The sequence below is a fragment of the Passer domesticus genome, chromosome 4 (genome assembly GCF_036417665.1).
Source record: "Passer domesticus isolate bPasDom1 chromosome 4, bPasDom1.hap1, whole genome shotgun sequence".
NCBI lineage: Eukaryota > Metazoa > Chordata > Aves > Passeriformes > Passeridae > Passer > Passer domesticus.
Window position 1 is genome coordinate 29,969,609 of NC_087477.1, and position 19,212 is coordinate 29,988,820.

A 19,212-nucleotide genomic window follows, 5' to 3' on the forward strand; every position below is an offset into this window, starting at 1 on the left:
AGGAGAGGGAGAAGAGGCGTAAGGGGAGCTCGTTAGAAGATGTCTGAATTGCACACTTGCAAGGCAGCTCTCAGCAAGGCTGTTGTTCTTGTTGCTGAGCTGCTCTTGCAGATAATTGCAGCTTTAATTTAAACCTGGTCAGGGCCCCCAAAAAACTTCCTCAGCAGGCAAGGCTTGCAGTGCCATTGGTGTCATGACCTGGCATGGTCCACTGGGTGAAATTTTAGTTTCTTAGGTGCAGCTTCTCCTTCAAGGGTTGGGAGGAAAGGGAATTGGAGTCTGCACAAATGCAGGAGACCCCAGTGAGCTCAGAAACCCTCAGAGCCCTCATTCAACCCGGTTGTAGGGAGTCTGCTCTGCAGGGAGCCTCAATTTCTCCTGCCATTGCTCTGCTATAAAATGAAATTAGAGGAGCAATCCCTCCTGGATGTCCAGGATTGATCCCAGAAAGATAGTCTGTCATTTGGTCTTGGATGAGGCATTAAAGGCATGGTGCATTTAATAACATTTATTAATATAGCTGCTTGTCATGCATTAGTGCTATAGGATTGCTTGCTGAGAACAGTCTCTCTAAGGTTACCCACACAACATCATCTTACAGTATGACATTTAAATTAAAAACTGGGAAGAAGAAAAACAACAAAACCCTTATAATTAAAGCAGAAATAATGAATGCCTATTGAATAATCTTCTTAAGCTAATCTCTAGTATCTTTGTTTAAAATGCCAGGAATTTATACAACCAGTTGCATCAATTATAATGTCATTGTAAAATATTTTATAGGTTCTTTGGCAGATGAGTGTCTATTCCTGATTTGACTTCATTAAAACATTTTGAAAACACAAGCAATTAAAATACTTTCAAGTATGTTGCTGATACTCTTCCAAATGCATTGCTTCATTACAAATTACTTTTTATGCTTGAGAAAATAAGAGCAACATAATATAAACTCGGGAAGACCCCAGGCTCACCCCAGGAAGTTTATCAAACCAAGCATTTCAGAACAGACTTGATTGTAATTTCTGAATAACTAAGCAGGACATCATTAACTCTCTAAATTCAAGACATGTGTTGTCTCAGTGTTGGATGTGCTTGAGTCAGGAGGAGGTGCAGATTTGTAACAGAGAGGGGAATTCACCTTGGAGGGAGGTTTCCTAGGGAAGAAGGGGCTTGCAATCTCGAGAAAAGTTTTCAGTAAGATCACAGTTGTCTTCTAGATACGATCAAAGTCTTGTTGCAGGTAAGATCATGCATGCTCTTCCTGCACAGTCATTGCCTTCAAGTCAGTTGCAAAACATGGATGTGCTACAGCAGCTCTCGAATAAAAAGCCTCAGAATATTTATTTCACAGGAGACCACAAAGATCCTTTCTGAGCTACCCTCCATGGGTCTACAGGGTCAGTAAAAAGGCACCCAGGTCCCAGAGCCTTGTGTCTTGTTGTATCAGTTTATATTTAATAAACCAAACCAAGGGCCTGCATTGGAGGGCCCCTTGCTGCCATCTGCATGTGACAGCTTTACAGCACATGGAGAGCTGAATGAGAGCTTGTTCTCCCAGCTCATTTCCTAGCATTAGTCTGTGTTAGGCTGTGGTGAAGCTCTCGCAACATAAATCCTGAGCCAGTTTAACAACAGCAAAATACTTGATTCCCTATGGCAATGTAAAAATAAAGGCCATAAAATATTTTAATAGGCTGTTAATAAGAGCCCCTGCAATCTGGTGCTTGCCTATGTCACTTTAAAGGTTAGAAATACATTATGAAGTATAGAAAATAAAGAGCCAAATAACTCCACTTAAATTAATGAACTTGATAAGGGATCAGGTGTCACCTGGGATACCTTTAATTACTGCACCAACAGAAAAACCATTCAAAGGGCAGTGCCTGAACCAGATGTTGTGTGGCTGATAGATTTGTAGGCACTGTGCAAAGTTGTAAAAATAAACTTCCCTAACCTTCAGGAACAGTCCCTGGATTATTGTGCCAGCATGGGAGATTGTGACATTCCTGCGATGGGGCACTGGTTACCCAGGGGTTACCCAGCAAGAGATTCGATATGTACAGAGCTGGTTTACTTTTGTCCTTGTCAACTTTTCTGGCTTAGCCCAGCATTTCAAAAGAGAAGTAGGGTAACCACATATGTGGGTCCTTCACCCTGTGCCAGTGGCATCCTCCCTATATGACAGGTTGTTACTGAGCCAATTCAGTGGGTTATGCCCACTGAGACAGCAAGATTTGTGCTCTAGTCCTGCTTTTGAGGCATGTAGCCAGGAAAAGATGTTAGACTGTGTATGTGGGATATGTTGTTCAGAGTTGCAAGAGTTTTCTGTGCCTGCCACTGATGCCAGGAAGATATTGGCTTCCATTTCATAAGAGGTGCCATCCCCAAAAGTAGCATGCTTTTACATGGGCCCTTATGAAAAAGTTCTGTTTGATGTCTTCCTTCAGTATATTTACACTGAATTTTTAAGGATTCATCCAGAATGGGGTTCTCTTCTGCCCTTTAATGATCTCTTTAGTATGAACTGACACAGACAAGAATGCCCAAACAGCTGCCTCTTGGGTGGTGTGTGTAGCTTCTCACCATGCCTCTCCAAACACAGACCGGGAGGGGATTTTCCTTCCCAGCCTTTTACAATGGCTTTTTCTGGGTGCTTGAAGTTCACTGTGGCCATTGCTCTTTCATCTGTGTGTGGCTTGCTGGCAAACACAGGTGAGCAGAGATGGGCAGAGAGGAGCGTTGTTTAGTCCTTGGCAGCTCTGCCCGTGTCACACGTATCTCACTCCTGACCCATCTGAGGCTAAAAGTGGGATGCAAAGGGTGCACAAAAAGGCTCTTGAGCACAAACTAATTTACTGTCAACAAATGTACCCAGGAAGGCGTTGTTTTGGAAGATTGATTCCCCCAGCCTTTAAAAGCTTGCAGGGAAGGCACATCTTTCAAGCCAGGGACTACATAAACTTTTTGGATGGCGAAGGCCTGCTGTGCTGCTTGCACCTGTAGCCTGTGAGGTGGAGACTGTAGGCATATCAGCACAGTATTGATGCACTCTTGCTAGCAGATGGCTCCTCATGAGGATGTGTTAGCAGCTGGAATTCTTTGGAGCAGCTGTGAGGCTGTTTTACCGGCGGTTGCTGCTGTGTGGAGTGATTTCTGGAGCCAAGCAGCTCAGAGGCTCTCCTTCATGCTTTTCCATTGTGCTGGGAAGATGCTGGATGTGCAAAATGTCTCAGATTGTCACAGACAAGACTACACTGAATCTTTTCCATATTCACATTCCTGTAGGAAGCCTTGTGAGACAACGGAAAATACATTGCAGGTGAATAGTCCAGCACAATTCTTGTTTTCCGTCCATCAACTCCTTTCCAGGTAGTCAGGTGTGCACTGTGGCAGCTTGCACACCAGGTTCCCATCCAGCCCATGCCAGATGCCGCAGCTCAACAAACCATCACCATTTCCAGATGCTTAACCACCATTCTGTGTGCAAAAGAGGGTTTCAGGCAAAGCCTTTGCATCGTGTGGCAGTGCAGTGCTTGTTCTGCAGCCATTTAAATACTGCTCATCCAAATTATCGTGGTTATAGTGAAGGGAAAAAAAGAAGAGCTACACTGATGCACTCTTGAGGATATCTAGTGGAATCTGAGCTCTTGTCTTTGCTGCAAGCTCTCATTGTGCACTGTGTGGGGCTCATTAGTTAATGACATGGGAAACTGCTGGAAAATTGGGAGGGGAGAGAAGTCATTCAGCTAACAAAAGGCAAGTCCTACAAGCAGATTAAGAAGGTTCATCAATGGGGCTCAAGCAGCTGCTGCACCTGAAGTTATAGTGGACTTTTCCAAATGGCTGGAGGGGAGAGGATGTCTCTCAGCAGAGACCAGAAGCCATCATTTTCTCTTCCTTACAGACATAACCTTTGAAGTTCCCACAGGCATCCCTCCCTTCTCTCCCTGGTGCTGCCTGACTGTGGTTGAGTCTGTTAGTGTTTCCCCAGGCCAGACCAGACTTCCTGACATTCTTCTATGCTGTAGTATGTGGCAACGAGATTTTATTTTGTTTACTTTGGAAGAGCAACACATCAGCTGTAGCTGCCAAGAGCAGTTGCAGACCCACAAGAAAGAAGGCAAGAGGCAAAGGGCTTTGCCAGTTTGTTTCTCTTTTTTGTCTCATTTTATTGTGTTATTGTTTCAGTCAGGGTATAGCTTGGGTTGTGCCATAGGCCACCTGCATGCTCTTTAGAAAGCACAAGATGTGGGGACCCCTTCAAAGAGGAGTGAGGCTGTAGTCCTGGGTTTATTGGAAAAACTCATTTAATGCAGTAGAATCTCACCTGAAAGTCATCCTGGAAATTTAATTTTCTTTCCTTCAGACAGGGAGGCCCAGGGTCTTAGCTGGGAGTGCCTTTTGTTGCTGAAGAGGCACTATTAATTAAGGACCTTGAGATAGTTTAATCCTGGCATTAATCACTGTAGTTGTGCTGCAGTTTTCTTCCTCTTGTGGAAAACTGCTCCCATCCCATCTTCCACAATGGAAGATTAAAAATGAAATGAAATTGAAGACGAAAAACATGAAATTCCCTAGAAAAACATGTATTTATTCTGAGCACACAGGAGATACTGTTTTTAGGCATTGTATCAGATTCACAAGAATACATGCTCAGATCCCACTAATAGGGACAAAGCAGAAATGTCCTGCATTGCAGCCTTCAGAAATCAATCCTCAGATGACCAAAACGAGCCCTCCTCAGCTTGCTGGCTGCCATGGAAGTTTCAAATGGCCACGGGTAAAGGCACACAACCCTGAATTAAAGACTAAACAAAATTGTATGTGTTCTCTCAAGTTTCTAAGTGGAAACAAAACTCACACCGTACTCCTCTATTTTGTGAGGTTTTTTTCCATAGATGTCTCTTGCTCAAAGGCTTGCAAGAAATAAATCTAAGAATGCACAACTTAACAGCCAAAAGTAGGAGCCAAACATAAAGATTTAACCTTGATTATTACTATATAAAACCTTGCAAATCTCAGTCTGGGCTCTTTCAGGGAGTCTGGCCCAGGTTGTGGGAGGTGAAGGATGGGGAGCACCAGGCACAAAACTGAGAAGCCCCTTTTGAAGATATGCCTCTTTTAAAACTGTTGCCATAGCCCGCTCTCCCCATATGTTGTATGGGTGTAAGTGATTATCTGCTCATTTTCGTGCTTCAGCATATGTATTTTATTTAAAGAGACATGACTAATCCCAGCCCCCAGATTAGCTTGTTGTTTCAGTACTGTGGGTTTGCTTAAGCCATAAAAAAAATCCTGAGTTAGGTAGAAAATTGAAAACAAAGGTTAAATAGAACTTCCAAAAATCATCTGCAGAAATGTTTAAATTAAATCCTTGATTCAACACAGCGGTATTGTGCTGGCAGGAACAGAGATTTACCAGTCTAGTTTTATTTACTCAGCTGATTGAAATGCAGAAAAAAGTAAACATCCTGGGTTTGGTGCAGTGGGGAATGAGTTAGACTTTTGAAAATGCAAGATATTTTTTTTCTCCTTTGATATGAAGAGCTTACATTGCCAATGAAGAACAATAATTTGTAGCAGGTATGCTTTTACTAATGGAAGATTAATTTGTGCTTTGTTCTAGCCTTTCAGAAACAAAACAAAGTAGGAGACAATAAGGGTTATTCCAGCTTTTTCTATGGAGGTTTCAGATCCTCTATTGGTTTCCAGGTCTTCCTTGTCTAATCATAAAATGCTTCAATTTGGAAATAGTTTGTGATGACAAAGCGTCTGGAACTGAATACTGCATTATGTTCACCCAAGGGACTGGACTTGCAGAACAACAATGCTTTAATCCTTCATTACCTCTGGGCTTGTGGTTGCTTGGGAGTGCAGAGAGGACACGGTACAATGAGTGGGTCCAGTTCTTGGGAACTTGCCCAGCATAATATCTAGGTGCAAAAGGTCCATTCCTTTATCTTCAGATTTCTCAGATTTGTGGAATAAGGGCTGAGAGTCTGGCAACATGAACACTCCCTGTTAGGAGCAGCAGGCATGGAGAGGAAATTTTCATGCTCCCATGTCCTGACTGGACATCACCTATAACTTAAATAAAACAACAGTGCTTGTACAGAGTGAGCTGTCTTTAAAGATTTTCATACAGCCCTACTAACAAAATAGAAATATTAACTGAGTGGGCTGTTCAGGAAGAGGGCTTTGAAAAATCTCACCTTCCCGCCCAGCTGGGCTATAAGCAGCATTTTTGGACTCCTCCGACTTTTGAGGACAGCAGACTCAGAGCACAGCAGCTCCAGGGATGGCTTCTGGAAAGGAATCATCCATGGAGAGGATAATCTGATCCTAGGGAACCAAAAGAACTCCTGAGCCAGTGTTTGAGTATGGATAAATTTGGATGAGGAGCAAGTGTGTTTAAAGAGTGCTTGGGACATGCAGACATTACATTCTCTGTTACCAAAAATCTTAAGCAGAGTGTTTTGCAAGGATAACCAAATGATCTGGGCCCTTTGGAAGATGGGGAATAGCTTTTTCCTCCTTTGGAAAACCTCTTCAAAGTTCAGATATTAGCCATGGAGTACTGAGCTGGGCATTAGAAACATCTTCCCTCATTTTCATTGTCCCAGAGTTCAGGCCATGATCTCTGTGTTTCATATGGCCTTTAGAGAGAGTACCATGTCTTCACAGACAGATGGTCAATGAATCATAGATTCAGAATATCTTGAGGATCATTGAAACCCAGCCCCTGGTTCTGCACAGAAGATCACCCAAAAGGCATTTTCCAAAGGCTTCTTGTGCTCTCTCAGGGTTGATGCTGGTGGTGCATCTCCCACTTCCCTGGGGCAGGCTGTTCCAGTGCCCAACCACCCTATGGATGAAGAACCTTTTTCTGATATCCAGTCTAAACCTCCCCTGACACAACTTCTGGCCATTCCCTTGGGTTCTGTCACTGGTCACCACAGAGAAGAGATCAGTGTCCTCTTCCTCTCTCAAGGAAGCTGCAACTACAGTTGTGAGGTCTCACCTCAGCCTTCTCCTTATCAGGCTGAAGAAGCCAAAAGTTGTCCCAGATCTCCCTGGATCCTGTGTAAGAAAGCACCCTGCCTTTTAGTCTCCTGCTTAACTCAGTGCTGCTCCTATGTAACCTTCATCTGCATCTCTGCATGAGCAAAGTTGAATAGGCAGCCTAAAGCAAACCCAGAAAAACCACTGGGAGTTGGCACAAAACAAATTATGTACAAGCTTCCTACCAAGAAAAGGTATGGCACATTTATATTTTGCCCAAGGGCCGAGTTTATGAGCACCTCAGAGGCAGAAACCCTGCCAGTGCTGGAAAAACATCTGAGACTGCACTTTTGTCTGCATGCCTTTTTCCCACAGAGATGTTGATGGCAGCATCTGATTTCATTTGTTGCAATCTGCTGCTGTTTGAGTTTTTCACAGGAGGGTTTGGTTGATATCTCATTGTTTTGGTTTGAGGGTTTGGTTGTTTACCTGTGTTTTTGTGATGGTTGTATTAATGTTGAATGGTGATTGTAAAGCACTAATCTTCCCACTGACAGGTGTTGTCTTTTTTGAATCTAAAAGAAAAAAAAAAATCAATTAGTGGTTATTGATTTGAGAGTGTGTCCTGGAAGATATTTAATACCTACAATCTTTCTGTGAACCCATAAATCATGATTATTGTTTTAAAAGGCCATGCATTTTAAGCACTTTGTCAGCAAGCCCTGCTGGTGCTATTTGGATAATACAAATGTGTCTAAAGGTTTTGCTGAATCCATATAGTGTGGAAACAATTAGATATGTGGCTACACATCAGTGTGGCTTGAATAATTGTGCCATGCCTTTGCAAAGTGAGGAGGAAGGAAATAAACAGGGTAAGCAATTCTGAGGGTAATTAATTACTTACAGAAAATGAGATGAACTTAACAGAATTGCTCTTTCCAATTGCAATAATTAAGGACCAGTCTGAGGAAGCAGGACATGACTTCCCTGGGTGAGTTGAGCGGAAAGGGATGATGCTTTGCCTTTGGCAGAAAAGTCTAGGCACTGGTTGCCCCAAATCATAACCTCAGGCATCACATAGGGCCAAGGAAGATTTGGCCTCATTTGTCTGAATAATATTTGCAGATCTACTGGTGGAAATCAAAAGTGGCTATGGCTTTCAATATATATAAAATTACCCTTGTACCAGGTGATAAAGCCCCAACCTTTACAGATCTTCAAGGCAGGTAAAGGCAGGAGTTTCTCCTGCAAATGAGGCTGTGGCAGGCTCACTGATCCCTGAGATGGTTACAGATGTCTTGAGGGGACTGGCTACCTACTGTCAAAGACAGTGTGGGAGCCAGAAATGAGACTGGTAAATGATGACTTGGAAGGCTGTGTGATGAACACCAGCAGCCTAAGGAAGGAGATTAGGAAGTCATTTGGCTTCATGCCATCAAGGTGGTAACTTTGTCACAAAATGCAAAGGCAAAATCCTTTAAGCACTCTTTTATTGCTTGGTATTGATTTTTCTCGCCATGAAGATGCTCCTTCACTAATTAACGATGAACCCGTTTGCTTTATGAGGGGAGTGCTGGACTTTCCAACTCCTTCAATAAATCAATCTTTTCTAATCCTTGAAATTTGAAAAAAAAAATAAAAAGAAAGCAAAACATCCCTACTACTTCATATTGGCATGCAGTGGGGAGACACAATAGCACACTTTATTTTGTGTTTCCCTCATGCTTGCCTGCAGGAAACATCTGCCTCTCTGCTTTATTTGCACCATCTTAAAATTAATTCCATGGGTCTTTCTGAATGCTTTTGTGGGGGCACATCATCCATCTGTTTTTATTTGGATTTCATCACCCCTAACAGCTACTAAAGGTCCTGTATATTCACTTTGGTGTTTTTCCTTGCTATCCAAACAGTTATTCTGGGGCTCAAGGCATCAGTCCATGTGCTTACTGAGCCTTTTCCTGCTATCATAGACATGGGGAAATACTTGGAATTGTCAAAAGAGTGATAAATTCAAGTTAAGTAAAGTTAAACTGTAAAGGGTTGTAAAAAAATATAATATGTAAAGTCAATTAGTTATGTAGGGTTTTATTAAAGGCTGAGGTTTACTCTAAATGTGGCTCAAAACTACAGTTTGTTAAATTTAAACACAAACAAAAAAAAGCTCTTTCAAAGCATAAGAAGACCAGCCATTATTCTTTTTAAATGAAAGCTGAATAGCTGCTTTCTGAAAACAGACTTTCTCTGTTCAGCAGCATTTTAGAACCAATCTTCATGTGAAGGTAAATTCCTGACTTACTTTTCCTGCTTCAGAAAAAGTGAAAGCTTTAGCATTTCATGATATTGTTAATCTAGGTACATGAAAGTCATTTGCTTCATGTAATATAAGTTGCAGATGGTCTGTAACTGTTTTGGGCTGTCCATGTGTATACCAGCAATTCAGTCTTCTGGTGACAAAAACTTATTTCTTGGGGTTTTGAAAAGATAGGAAGTGCAAAAGGGGTTCCTAAGCTTAGGATGAATTGATTTTGAAATTCCTTAAGCATCTAAACAAGGGTATAAGTAGCTAACTTTAACAACTTTTTAAAAAAAGTATTGGTCAGGAAATGTAGACCAAGTATAGGAATATAGAAGGTAATCTGAACTATCCTTTCTCATCACTGAAGGAGAAGGTACTCTGGGAAATTGAAAGACATCTAACTTAAATAAGATTTTGAAAGAGTTTTACATGATGTGTAATTAACCTTAAGAAGTCTTTGCCCCAAGGTAAAGTCAGGGCTTTTTTAAGATTAGAAAATGAATTAGGTATTTATACAGCTTGGTAGACCATCCACTATCCATCATCTGGGCTGCAAAGGAACACAAGGGAGGTGAGGTAAGATTTCACAGGTTCAATGAATAATGCAGCCACTAAAGATCAGCTTTTTACCTTCAGGTATTTGAAAGTGAAGCCTCCACCTAAGCCATCATTCAGGTTTCCTCTGCAGTCAGTAGAGAAATGCATTTCTTCAGGGAATGGTGAAGCCCCGCCTACCTTAAATACCTGTTCTTTTAAGGGATAGATTCCTCTTTGGGGGTACTAGTCTGACATTAACTGGGCTGGGGTGGGGGGGGAGCAGAGTCACATAATTTAAATGCAATGGGCTATATCCCTTACTGCCAGCCATTGGATGAATTTAACCAAATCTGGAGATAGCACTTCAGATGCAGCATCTCAGGCTGTGCTAGGCTGGATTTTCCAACAGTTTCTGCTTCAACTATTACTTGCTTTTACTACTAGTGAATATAATCTCAGTTGTCCAGTCAGCACCTCCATTTTGTTAGGAACTGAGGCTCTTCCAAGGCTTTTCTTTTGTCTAAGTGATGGGTTTTATGTATTGCAGATAATGACACAGTATTACTGCAGCACTGATAGGTTTCACAGACTTCACCAGGGGTAAAAAAAACCAAAACATTCTGAAGTAATTTTTGTCAGAAATTGTTGCTAATACAGAGTTCAGCTTTTTACAACACTTTAGTTGGTAAAATGAAAAGGATTGTATTTCATGAAAGCTACAAGACACTAAATTCTACAGCCCCTGTGTGTAGAGAATTAAACTGGGAGTGAGGCATCTTTTAAAATCTCACTTCTTTAGGCACCTGTTTGCTTTGAGCAGTGGGTCCTAGACACATCCATGTTAGAAATAGGGGAAAAACTGCTAAGGTCTTTCTGGTGGCTTTCTCCTGAGCTGCTTTGAAGTGTTAGCCTCAAGCTCAAACGGAATCTGAATTTACCAGTTTTGCATTTTGTCTATACAAAGATGAAATGGAACTTTCAGCTGCCTTGAAGAAATGCTATTATGGGTTGCTGAAAAACTTTGTCTGGATAGTAATAACAACATAAAAAAAACATTCTAATTCTTCTGTACTTTTATAATCTAGTGCTGGTTGCTTTTCAGTATAAAGTCTTTACCATACAACCTGCATGCTTGTAAACACAGTAATGGAAATCCAGCCGCTGCTCCTGCCCACGTTACTGGGCTAACAGTTCCAGATTGTCTCATATCTTCATTTCATTTAATTGCATCGTAGGGGAGCTGCAGGTTGCCAGTATTGACCAAGGGAGGTCTCAGCAGGATGGACTGGCCCTGGTTGTGTTGACAGGGGTAATGAGATGAACATACTGAGCCATCCTCCATCTCTGGCACCCGTGGGGGTTTCTGCAAGGCTCAAAAGCTCCGAGTCAGTGGGGAGAGCAGGCCTGGGAGTTGCTGCACTTCACCTGCCACACAGGCAGGGTTAGGCACACTGCCTGTCCCAGAAGGTCAGGGAGACTCCCCATGGAACATGGCTGCAGCTAATCTTGTGTCCCCGCAGTGACAGGAGCTGAGTGATCCAGCTTGGTTTCTTCACCACTGCAGTGAGCTGCTTTTCACCCCTGCCTGGCAGAGGCCTTCCTTTGCTCTTCCCCATAACATGGTAGTAAGTAAGTCCATGCTGTGTCACTCAGGGCTTTAGAAGTTCCTGGTCCCATTACCTCAAGAATGCTGCAGTCTGACTCATAATGTGGCAACTTGGAAGTTCCACTTTGGAAAAGCAAATGGCAATGAAGATAATCCTGTAACACACTCCAGCCCCACAGGCTGGAGGCGTGGTAAAGTTTTGCCACTTGAATATGTGAAAGCTGACCATGGTGGCTATGCTGGGGTTTCAAAACTTGTCTTCTCCAGGGACAGCCGTGACATTTGAGAGCTATTTCAAAGTCTATTGATAGCTGTGGGATGGTGGCCAGGAGGGGTAGCTTCAGCACACAGCTAGCAATGCCTACTTCTGTGCATTTAGCCAGCATTCCCAGTCAAGTTTCAATTTTCTGGGGCAGCAAGCCAGGCTGGCTGGTGTGTTCCAGGCACACCTGGTGCCAGTCCCCCTTTGGTTTTGGTGATGTCTGGTGGGAGAAGGGAGGGGAACAAGCAGTAAACTCTATTCTCTATGTCATTATATTTCTAATGTTGGTGTTCTTGTCTTTATGTCTATGCATTCTTTAGCTATGAGGATAACAGACCCTTCATCAAGTAAGAATGACCTGAATGGCTGATAAATTTCATTTATCAGTGTGGTCTCATGAACCAGCTGTCAGATCAATATTGAAAAATCATTGAAGCTTCTGTCATTCGCTTTTGAGGCAGAAGAGCAAACTGTGCAGGAAAATGGTCAGGCATACAGCTAAGGTGCAGAGTAAATGTGCTGCATGTGTATTGCCAACCAGTTGTCACCTTATTTGCTTTATATTCTTTAATTGGATGTTACTTAAATTCAAGGTGAAAGCTCCCAATTTAATCCTGCGTAGTACAGACTTGTTCTACCAATAGCAGCCTCTGGTCCACTGTGCTCTGTCACTGGGATTGCTTTATGGTAGTATAAATACAGAAGCAAATTTTCAAAAAGGTGCATGGCTGCTATTCCCCGTGATTCCCTTTCTAGTTAATGGGAATAGTGCAAGCAAATCTGTGTGTGTGTTGGTGGCTCCTTACTCATTGGACTACCTCCTAATTTTCCCTAATTGTAAAGCACTGATTTTCAAATGCACCAAAAAAACAGATACTTTTTTTCTTTATTGCAATAAAATTCCACTACAAGAAAGAAAAGCCATGGAAAAGCGGCAGCAAGTCTGTACAAAAAGCAAGATAAAAACCTCAAGCTGCACCAAAAACAAAACCAAACCCCAAACCTGTGAAAAAAGCGAAAAATTACTAGAAACTATATGCCTTAGGGCATCCATACTCTTTCTCCTGCAACCAAAAAATTAATGTGCAGTAGCACAAAATAGAAGCAAATGAGCTTTGCAGTAGACTTTCAGTTTGTTCTTCTGGTGAAGAGTCCTTTGTATTCGTTCTTTCAGCACCATTCCCATGTTCTCTTTCATCGCTTGGCTCTGGTTTTTTCTGTGGATGTGGGATGGAGCTATTCACAGTAATCTCCATGTCCTCTTATTGCTGGGTCTTGTTTTCTGAGGCACAACACTGTTAATGCGTGCAGTTTGCACTGTCGGGGGTCTTCTAACCCACAGATTCCTTTCCATCACTGAAGGTAGCATATCTTCACTAAATAATTGTTTCATTCCTGCACACCTCTGCAGCCAAAGGCTCTTTGTCACATTCAAAAATGGGCCGTGCTTTAGAGCAGAATACTTTTCTGATTTCCAGGGAATAATTTTTGAAAGACTCTGGAAATACAGGAAGCTTTTATCTGGGGATGAGAAAAGAGGAAAGAGGGGAAAAAGGGGAGGGGTTTTCCACTTAATTTGTTCTTTTTTTTTTTTTGGTGAAAAAGAAAATTATTTGTATTTTATTAATTGGTATGCAGCTAGGACAATAACATGCTCTCACTGGTGGCGGAATCTTGGGGAGAAAAATATCCCAAGCGACTAAAGCTGTAAAGTTTATCTAGTGACTACCTTTCTGAAGGATTGTGAGAATGTATTTTCAATTTGCATCACGCTAAATATTTATTAGTGGGATTGACTGGAAATGCTTCAAAGGAGCTGTTCTGGTCTGCTAGGTCCATAATAGTGATTTTTAAAGAACTGTCTTAATAAGCGGTTACCTTAGGGAGCTCTTCTGGTCATGTGGTTAAATAATACATATTTTATAAACTTCAGTGGAAGACTTCATGCTGCCTTTTCATTCTAATATCTAAAGGGAAAAAACAAAACAAAAAAAAAACAAAACCAAAAAAAAAAAAAAAAACAAACAACAAAAGACTTGAATACAACATTGGTATGCTTTTGTTTGTGACAAGCCCTGCTAAAAGGAAGAGGATTCAAGGCTGTGAGCTGCCATGGCATCTCCGTAGCAGAGATTGTCTGTCTGACCTCCGCAGGACTGCTTTGTCCCCCCAAGCTGCTGCTGCTTCATCTTTCTCCCCCCTTGCCCCATGCTCTGCTTAGCAGATGGAAACTCAAACATGCCCAAACCCAGGCCACATTCCCTCAAGGCTGAAGGGGCTTGGAAGCATAGGCAGGTCTTTGTCCCTGCTTAGCCCTTCTGCAGCACCTCAGGGGGCCTTGGGGCAGACAAGGAGGCAGAGGTGCTGGCTCACTGCAGTCTGTCTGATTTGGGATATACAAGGGCTAAACAGGGAGGAAGACGTGCAAAAATTGGATATCAGTGCATTCATTTGCATGATGTTATGCCTAATGGTAACAGGGGATGGCAGAAGAAGACCAAAGCCTTCAGGTAAAGGGCAAACAGATATTCAAGGTGCTGCTTGCTTCCCAGCTAGAAGTTGACTCCCTCTCTTGTGCAGCAGCAGTTCCTTTAAAGTTGTAGGTAATACGTCATGTGAAAACTAGGCTAGGAGAAGGACGGAGTTCATATACCGCTTCTCACACTTCTTCTCTTGTCCTGGTATTTGAAGATCGGTCTTTGAGAAGGTAATTTAGGAGATGACAAAATGTTATTTAGCAGGGTAACATGGAATACTCCTCCTGCCATCCCAGCAGAGCTTCCAGCTTTCCTGAAACCACCCAAAAAACCTGACATGCAGCAGTCATCCCATGTCCCCAGCTCTGTTGTCCAGGTAGAAAATCAGTCGGAGAAAGCAGGCAAAAACCTCCTGCTTCCCCTGTTTGTTGGAACAACACCTGGGGCCAAGCAGTGGCTGCACCTCTACTCCCACTGCCCTCCTGAGGAGGAGCAAGTGATAATCTTAGTTTTACAGCCCATGTGAAGAAGGATTGCCCCTCCTTTCTCCAGGCAGAAGTGTGGCAGCAGCTCCCACGTTGGCAAATGCGGTGTGTGAGTGCCTGTACGAGTACACACACTTCCCCTCATCGCAGGGTGGAAGAAGTGTGAAGCAGCATTGCAAAGAACATCCTTGTGTGGAGTGGGTCTGGCAAGCAGGGAAGGCTTGCCCACCTGCCTGTAGCTGTTTATCTGGCTTACAGGCATATGGGAGACTAGCTAAAATGCAGCAATACATGTGTCTTGGTGTTAAGTGTAAATAAAGAAGCTAATCCAGCTGGCAGTCCTGTGAAACCAGTGGACACTAAAAAAAGTGACAATCAGAGTTGTCATTTCATTTGGTTTATTTTCTTTCCCTCCATTTGCAGAAATAACATCTACATGTCATTTACATGCACACTGCTTTTACATATTTATAAAAGAGACATTGTGGTTACAAATGTGCTTTGGTTATGATAAATTTCTATGCTCATAACACTTCCATTTCCTTGTATTTCCTCAAGCTTGAAGATTTGTAAACTGCATTCAGCTTGAAGACAAAAGCACCCTATGATTTATTTTGATATGCTGTTTTCTTCTTGCCAAAACCAGGGGCAAAATCTTCCTGCCTATAGGCACATGCCTTCTTTTATGTAGATGAAAAACCAATCCCATTCTTTTTTTCTTTTTTTTTTTTTTTTTGTTTCTCCCGACAGGTCCTGGGTTATAGGTGCAATAGCCCTACTCTGCCTATTAGGACTGACCTGGGCATTCGGACTCATGTATATTAATGAAAGCACAGTCATCATGGCGTATCTCTTCACCATATTCAATTCTCTGCAGGGAATGTTTATATTCATTTTCCATTGTGTCCTCCAGAAAAAGGTAAGATGATGGTTCCCAGCAGCAAGAGAGGTGGTAACGAGGTGTTTTGTTGCCTAACAACCACAGCATAGCATCGTCTGTGTGCCCTGAATTCATATCACACAGATTTATCTCTGTGCACCTAATAAGGGTGGTATTTAGACTGGAAACCAGCAAGATGCTGGGGAATGAGGTTCTGACAAGGACATGTGGCAGTGGCATTTCAGCAGCCAGGGCCCTGGCAGATGTGTCAGAGACAGGGGAAAAGGCAGCTGTCAGTTTGCAGGGTCCTGCTGTCAGGGCTTTTCCTGCTGTCAGCCAGATTTTCCTTCCTTGTGTGCCAGTGTGAGAGGAGGGAGAATCCACTAGGATCCAGAAAGTGCTCACGTGGCCGAGTGCTCACAGCAAAGTGGAGCTTTACATCCTCATTTGCAGTCCCTGCAGGAAATTGCCCCTTTCCATGGCAGCATGTGTGGGTTGATGGGATGTAATAGGGGCTGCTTCCCCTATTCTCCCTATTCTTTTTGAAGAAGTGAAGGACCTGTGTTCTGCAGCAGTTCATTAGCCTTTGTATTGCTTGGGTCTGATGCAGTGTTTTGGGAATCTTCCTCAAAGCAAGCACAGCAAGTGCTTCTTGGTGGAAATTGAAGTATGCCCCAATTAACATTTGCAAGATAACAGTGGAGGAACTTAGATAAACTCCAGGGGGAAAAAATAAACTCAACAGAATAAAAATTCTGTGTTTACATAGATCAAATTTACAGCCTCTGACAATCAGTAATAAGTATTTTTAAGAACCTTTTTATTCTCTGCTTAAATTTTGTTATACAGATCTCTCCAATTCTGTGCATGTCTGCTGATAATTTGCTATGTACATTTTAGTTTCAAAGGGCAATTTACTGAACCAGTAGGGAAGACTTTATGTGGATACACTGGTGCCAGTTTCTCAGGGTAGCCAGTATCTTTTGGTGAAATGGCTTATTGAGTAAATTCAGGTCCATGTTCAGATCTGTCCTCCATCTGAGAGCCACAGGCTTGCTCCTCTGTTACTCACATTTTCCTATGCAGGCAAGGGAGATTTGACCCATGAAAATATAATCAAAATTATAAAAAGTGAGCACTGCAAGTGATACCTTTTTAAGGATCTACAGAACTGTGTGCAAATGTCATTCTTGAAACCAAAGGAAGACTTTTATTGTTGCATCTCAAATTTATCTGTCTTAAGAAGCTTTAAAGCTTTATCTAGATGCAACTTCCTGCTGATGATCCCAAACCTTTCAGCGAGAGCCAGGCAAGATGATAAAAAGAGTGTAGGAAGCATCACCATTGCTTATTAAACTAGCAGGTGCTTCTCTGTGAGGAGTTTGAATTTCTGCACCCTTCGGACTGGTACATCCCCTCACCTCCAATGCACCCTGCAAAGGGTCAGTTCCTAACCCAGCAGCCCTGTACTGCTCCACGGCCTCCTTGGCTCATGGGGTTCTCAATCAGCATGACAGAACCATTCTCTTCTCTGTCTTAAGCCAATTTACGCCCTTAAATCACCACTGATGACTGTGGAATTGTTCCTGATTTACGGCTGCACAGAGGGAAGGAGAATGCAGCTGGTACCTTGATGTGGAGTGGATGCACCTCTCTGACCTAAGAGCTGAGGGAGGTATTATTTAAAGGGAGAAAAAAAAAGTCTTTCCTTTCCTATCTATCATGGCCTAGAAAATCGGCAAAGCGCTGCAGAGAGGCAAGCAGTGGGTGGCTAATTAAAGCAATTGAATTATTTTCTCTCAGCAAAGGATTGATTAGGCACTCGAGCATATTGGGCACTTGTGGTATGTGTTTGTCTCAAGCGCTTAAGGAAGAGCCTAATGAAAAAGCTGTAATTTGCTATTTAAACAGTTGTTGCACAGAGTTGTGAAATGCTCATGGAGAGTTCGGCAAAATTGTACAGCTAACCATGTGCTTCAGGGAATTCCAACTGGTGTTTTGGACATGCATGATGGTTTGGGGGCTTTTTTTTATCAATGGGTAACATGACCCTCTTTTGGCTCTTCAGTACAGTCTGCTCACCTTCAGCCCTGTCCCATCTGCTTTGTGGGTATTGCTGCCCATAGAAAGTCACACCTGAAGCTTGGTGGAAGGTTAGATCCTGTTCTGGAACAAGTCAGCGTAGTTCCTCTGAACAAAGGAGGTGGCAAGGGTTTGACTGCAGTGCCCATTTAAAACATGACTGGCTTGCACAGTGCTGTGGAAAAGCAGGTTCCAGTCATCCCTGAGCATTGGGAATATAATCTCTGATGCTGCTGGTTCTGCTGTTTCCTCAAATTTCAATTTGACTGCAAGAAACTTTTTTTTTAATAAAAAAATCAATAGCTTTCATATGTTTCTCTTGGAATTCTTTCTTAGTCCCCTGCCAGAAGCAATAACTTTTAGTACCTTGATGAGCCAATATGCTAGTTTATATCAAATCTACAACGATACTAATTTTCAGCCACAAATAGTGTACCTATAGCAAAATCTCCCGTGCTCCTTTGATGTGCCTCAGAGGATGCTGTAAGCAGCTGGTGCCCACAAGCAGCTTTGCTGCATGGGAGCAGTCTCTTGTGGCATCCTCAGCCATGAGCTCAGCTGCAAGGGGTACGAGACTGCTTTCCCACACACTGCAGCAGGTTTTGCTCCAACTTAACACTGAGGAAAAATCAGGGCTGTGTTGAAAATCAGAAGGCAGTGGGCTGGAGGAGGAGCTGCCTGCTAACCACCACCGCTCTTTCCTTGGCCAGGTACGGAAAGAGTACGGAAAATGCCTGCGCACGCATTGCTGTAGTGGGAAAAGTACAGAGAGTTCCATTGGCTCAGGAAAAACCTCGGGGTCAAGGACACCTGGAAGATATTCCACAGGCTCACAGGTAACCCACGCTTTTTGTTTGTGTCCCAATGCCATGCCAAGACCCTTCTGAGCTATTCTGGGAAGAAAGCTCATCTTGGCACCAAAGGAGCTGCCTTAGGCCGCTCCCTAGTGCACCTGCAGAGATTTCCCTCACTTCCAGACCTGCACTCAACACAGTGGTTTCCCCTGAGATATGATGGCAATTAAATGCCTCTCCAAGAACCTTCTGAATAGCTCTGTTGGGAGTAAAAAGTGCAGACTTGCCTTGCAGAGGCAGGTGGGTAGTTATCACATGAAGTGTCCTGCCTGCTTTCCATGGGAAGCAGGAGGTGGGAGCATTTTGTCAGCTGTGCTACATTCCAGTACATCCTTTAATCATGAGATGAAGGTTGTCACTATTAACTATTAACATGTACAGGAATGTTGCTATAAGCCCCGAGTGTTTTTCTTGTAAAAAATATTTAAAGGCTACAAGTGTCTTGTAGCAGACTTCCCAGGGAAAGAGCTGGCTTTCTGACATTCAGTGGTTTGGTCTGTTCACACAATTTGTCTTAGCTTATAGACCTCTTAGGGCAAGCCATTGGGTTCAGACTATCTCACTAAGCTACTAGATTTGTTGCCTTTGATCACCTGAAAATTCAGGTTTTGTGTAGTTTGTGCATTTAGCAGTTCTGAAGCTAACTTGTGTGTAGAGATGCAGATTTATGGATGAAGAGTTCATATAAAATGAAGAAGCTTATTTCTTAATCAATAGAAACCAAACACAAA

At 42.7% G+C, this 19,212-nt stretch overlaps 1 protein-coding gene across 26 annotated transcripts in view; it reads left to right on the top strand.

Annotated features, from left to right (window-relative positions):
- The window catches only part of ADGRL3 (adhesion G protein-coupled receptor L3), a 489,498-nt gene that overhangs the window by 435,090 nt on the left and 35,196 nt on the right, over window positions 1-19,212 (top strand). For 20 of the 26 annotated variants that reach the window (XR_010360855.1, XR_010360854.1, XM_064416867.1 and 17 more), the window contains 3 exons: window positions 12,024-12,050; window positions 15,416-15,584; window positions 18,338-18,463. Coding sequence is in view for 24 of the 26 variants with exons in the window: in XM_064416867.1 (XP_064272937.1) it covers window positions 12,024-12,050; window positions 15,416-15,584; window positions 18,338-18,463 (322 nt within the window). In the remaining 2 variants the exon portion in view is untranslated. The remainder of the gene's footprint in view (window positions 1-12,023; window positions 12,051-15,415; window positions 15,585-18,337; window positions 18,464-19,212) is intronic. The other 6 variants (XM_064416856.1, XM_064416857.1, XM_064416861.1 and 3 more) reach the window with 1 other exon arrangement.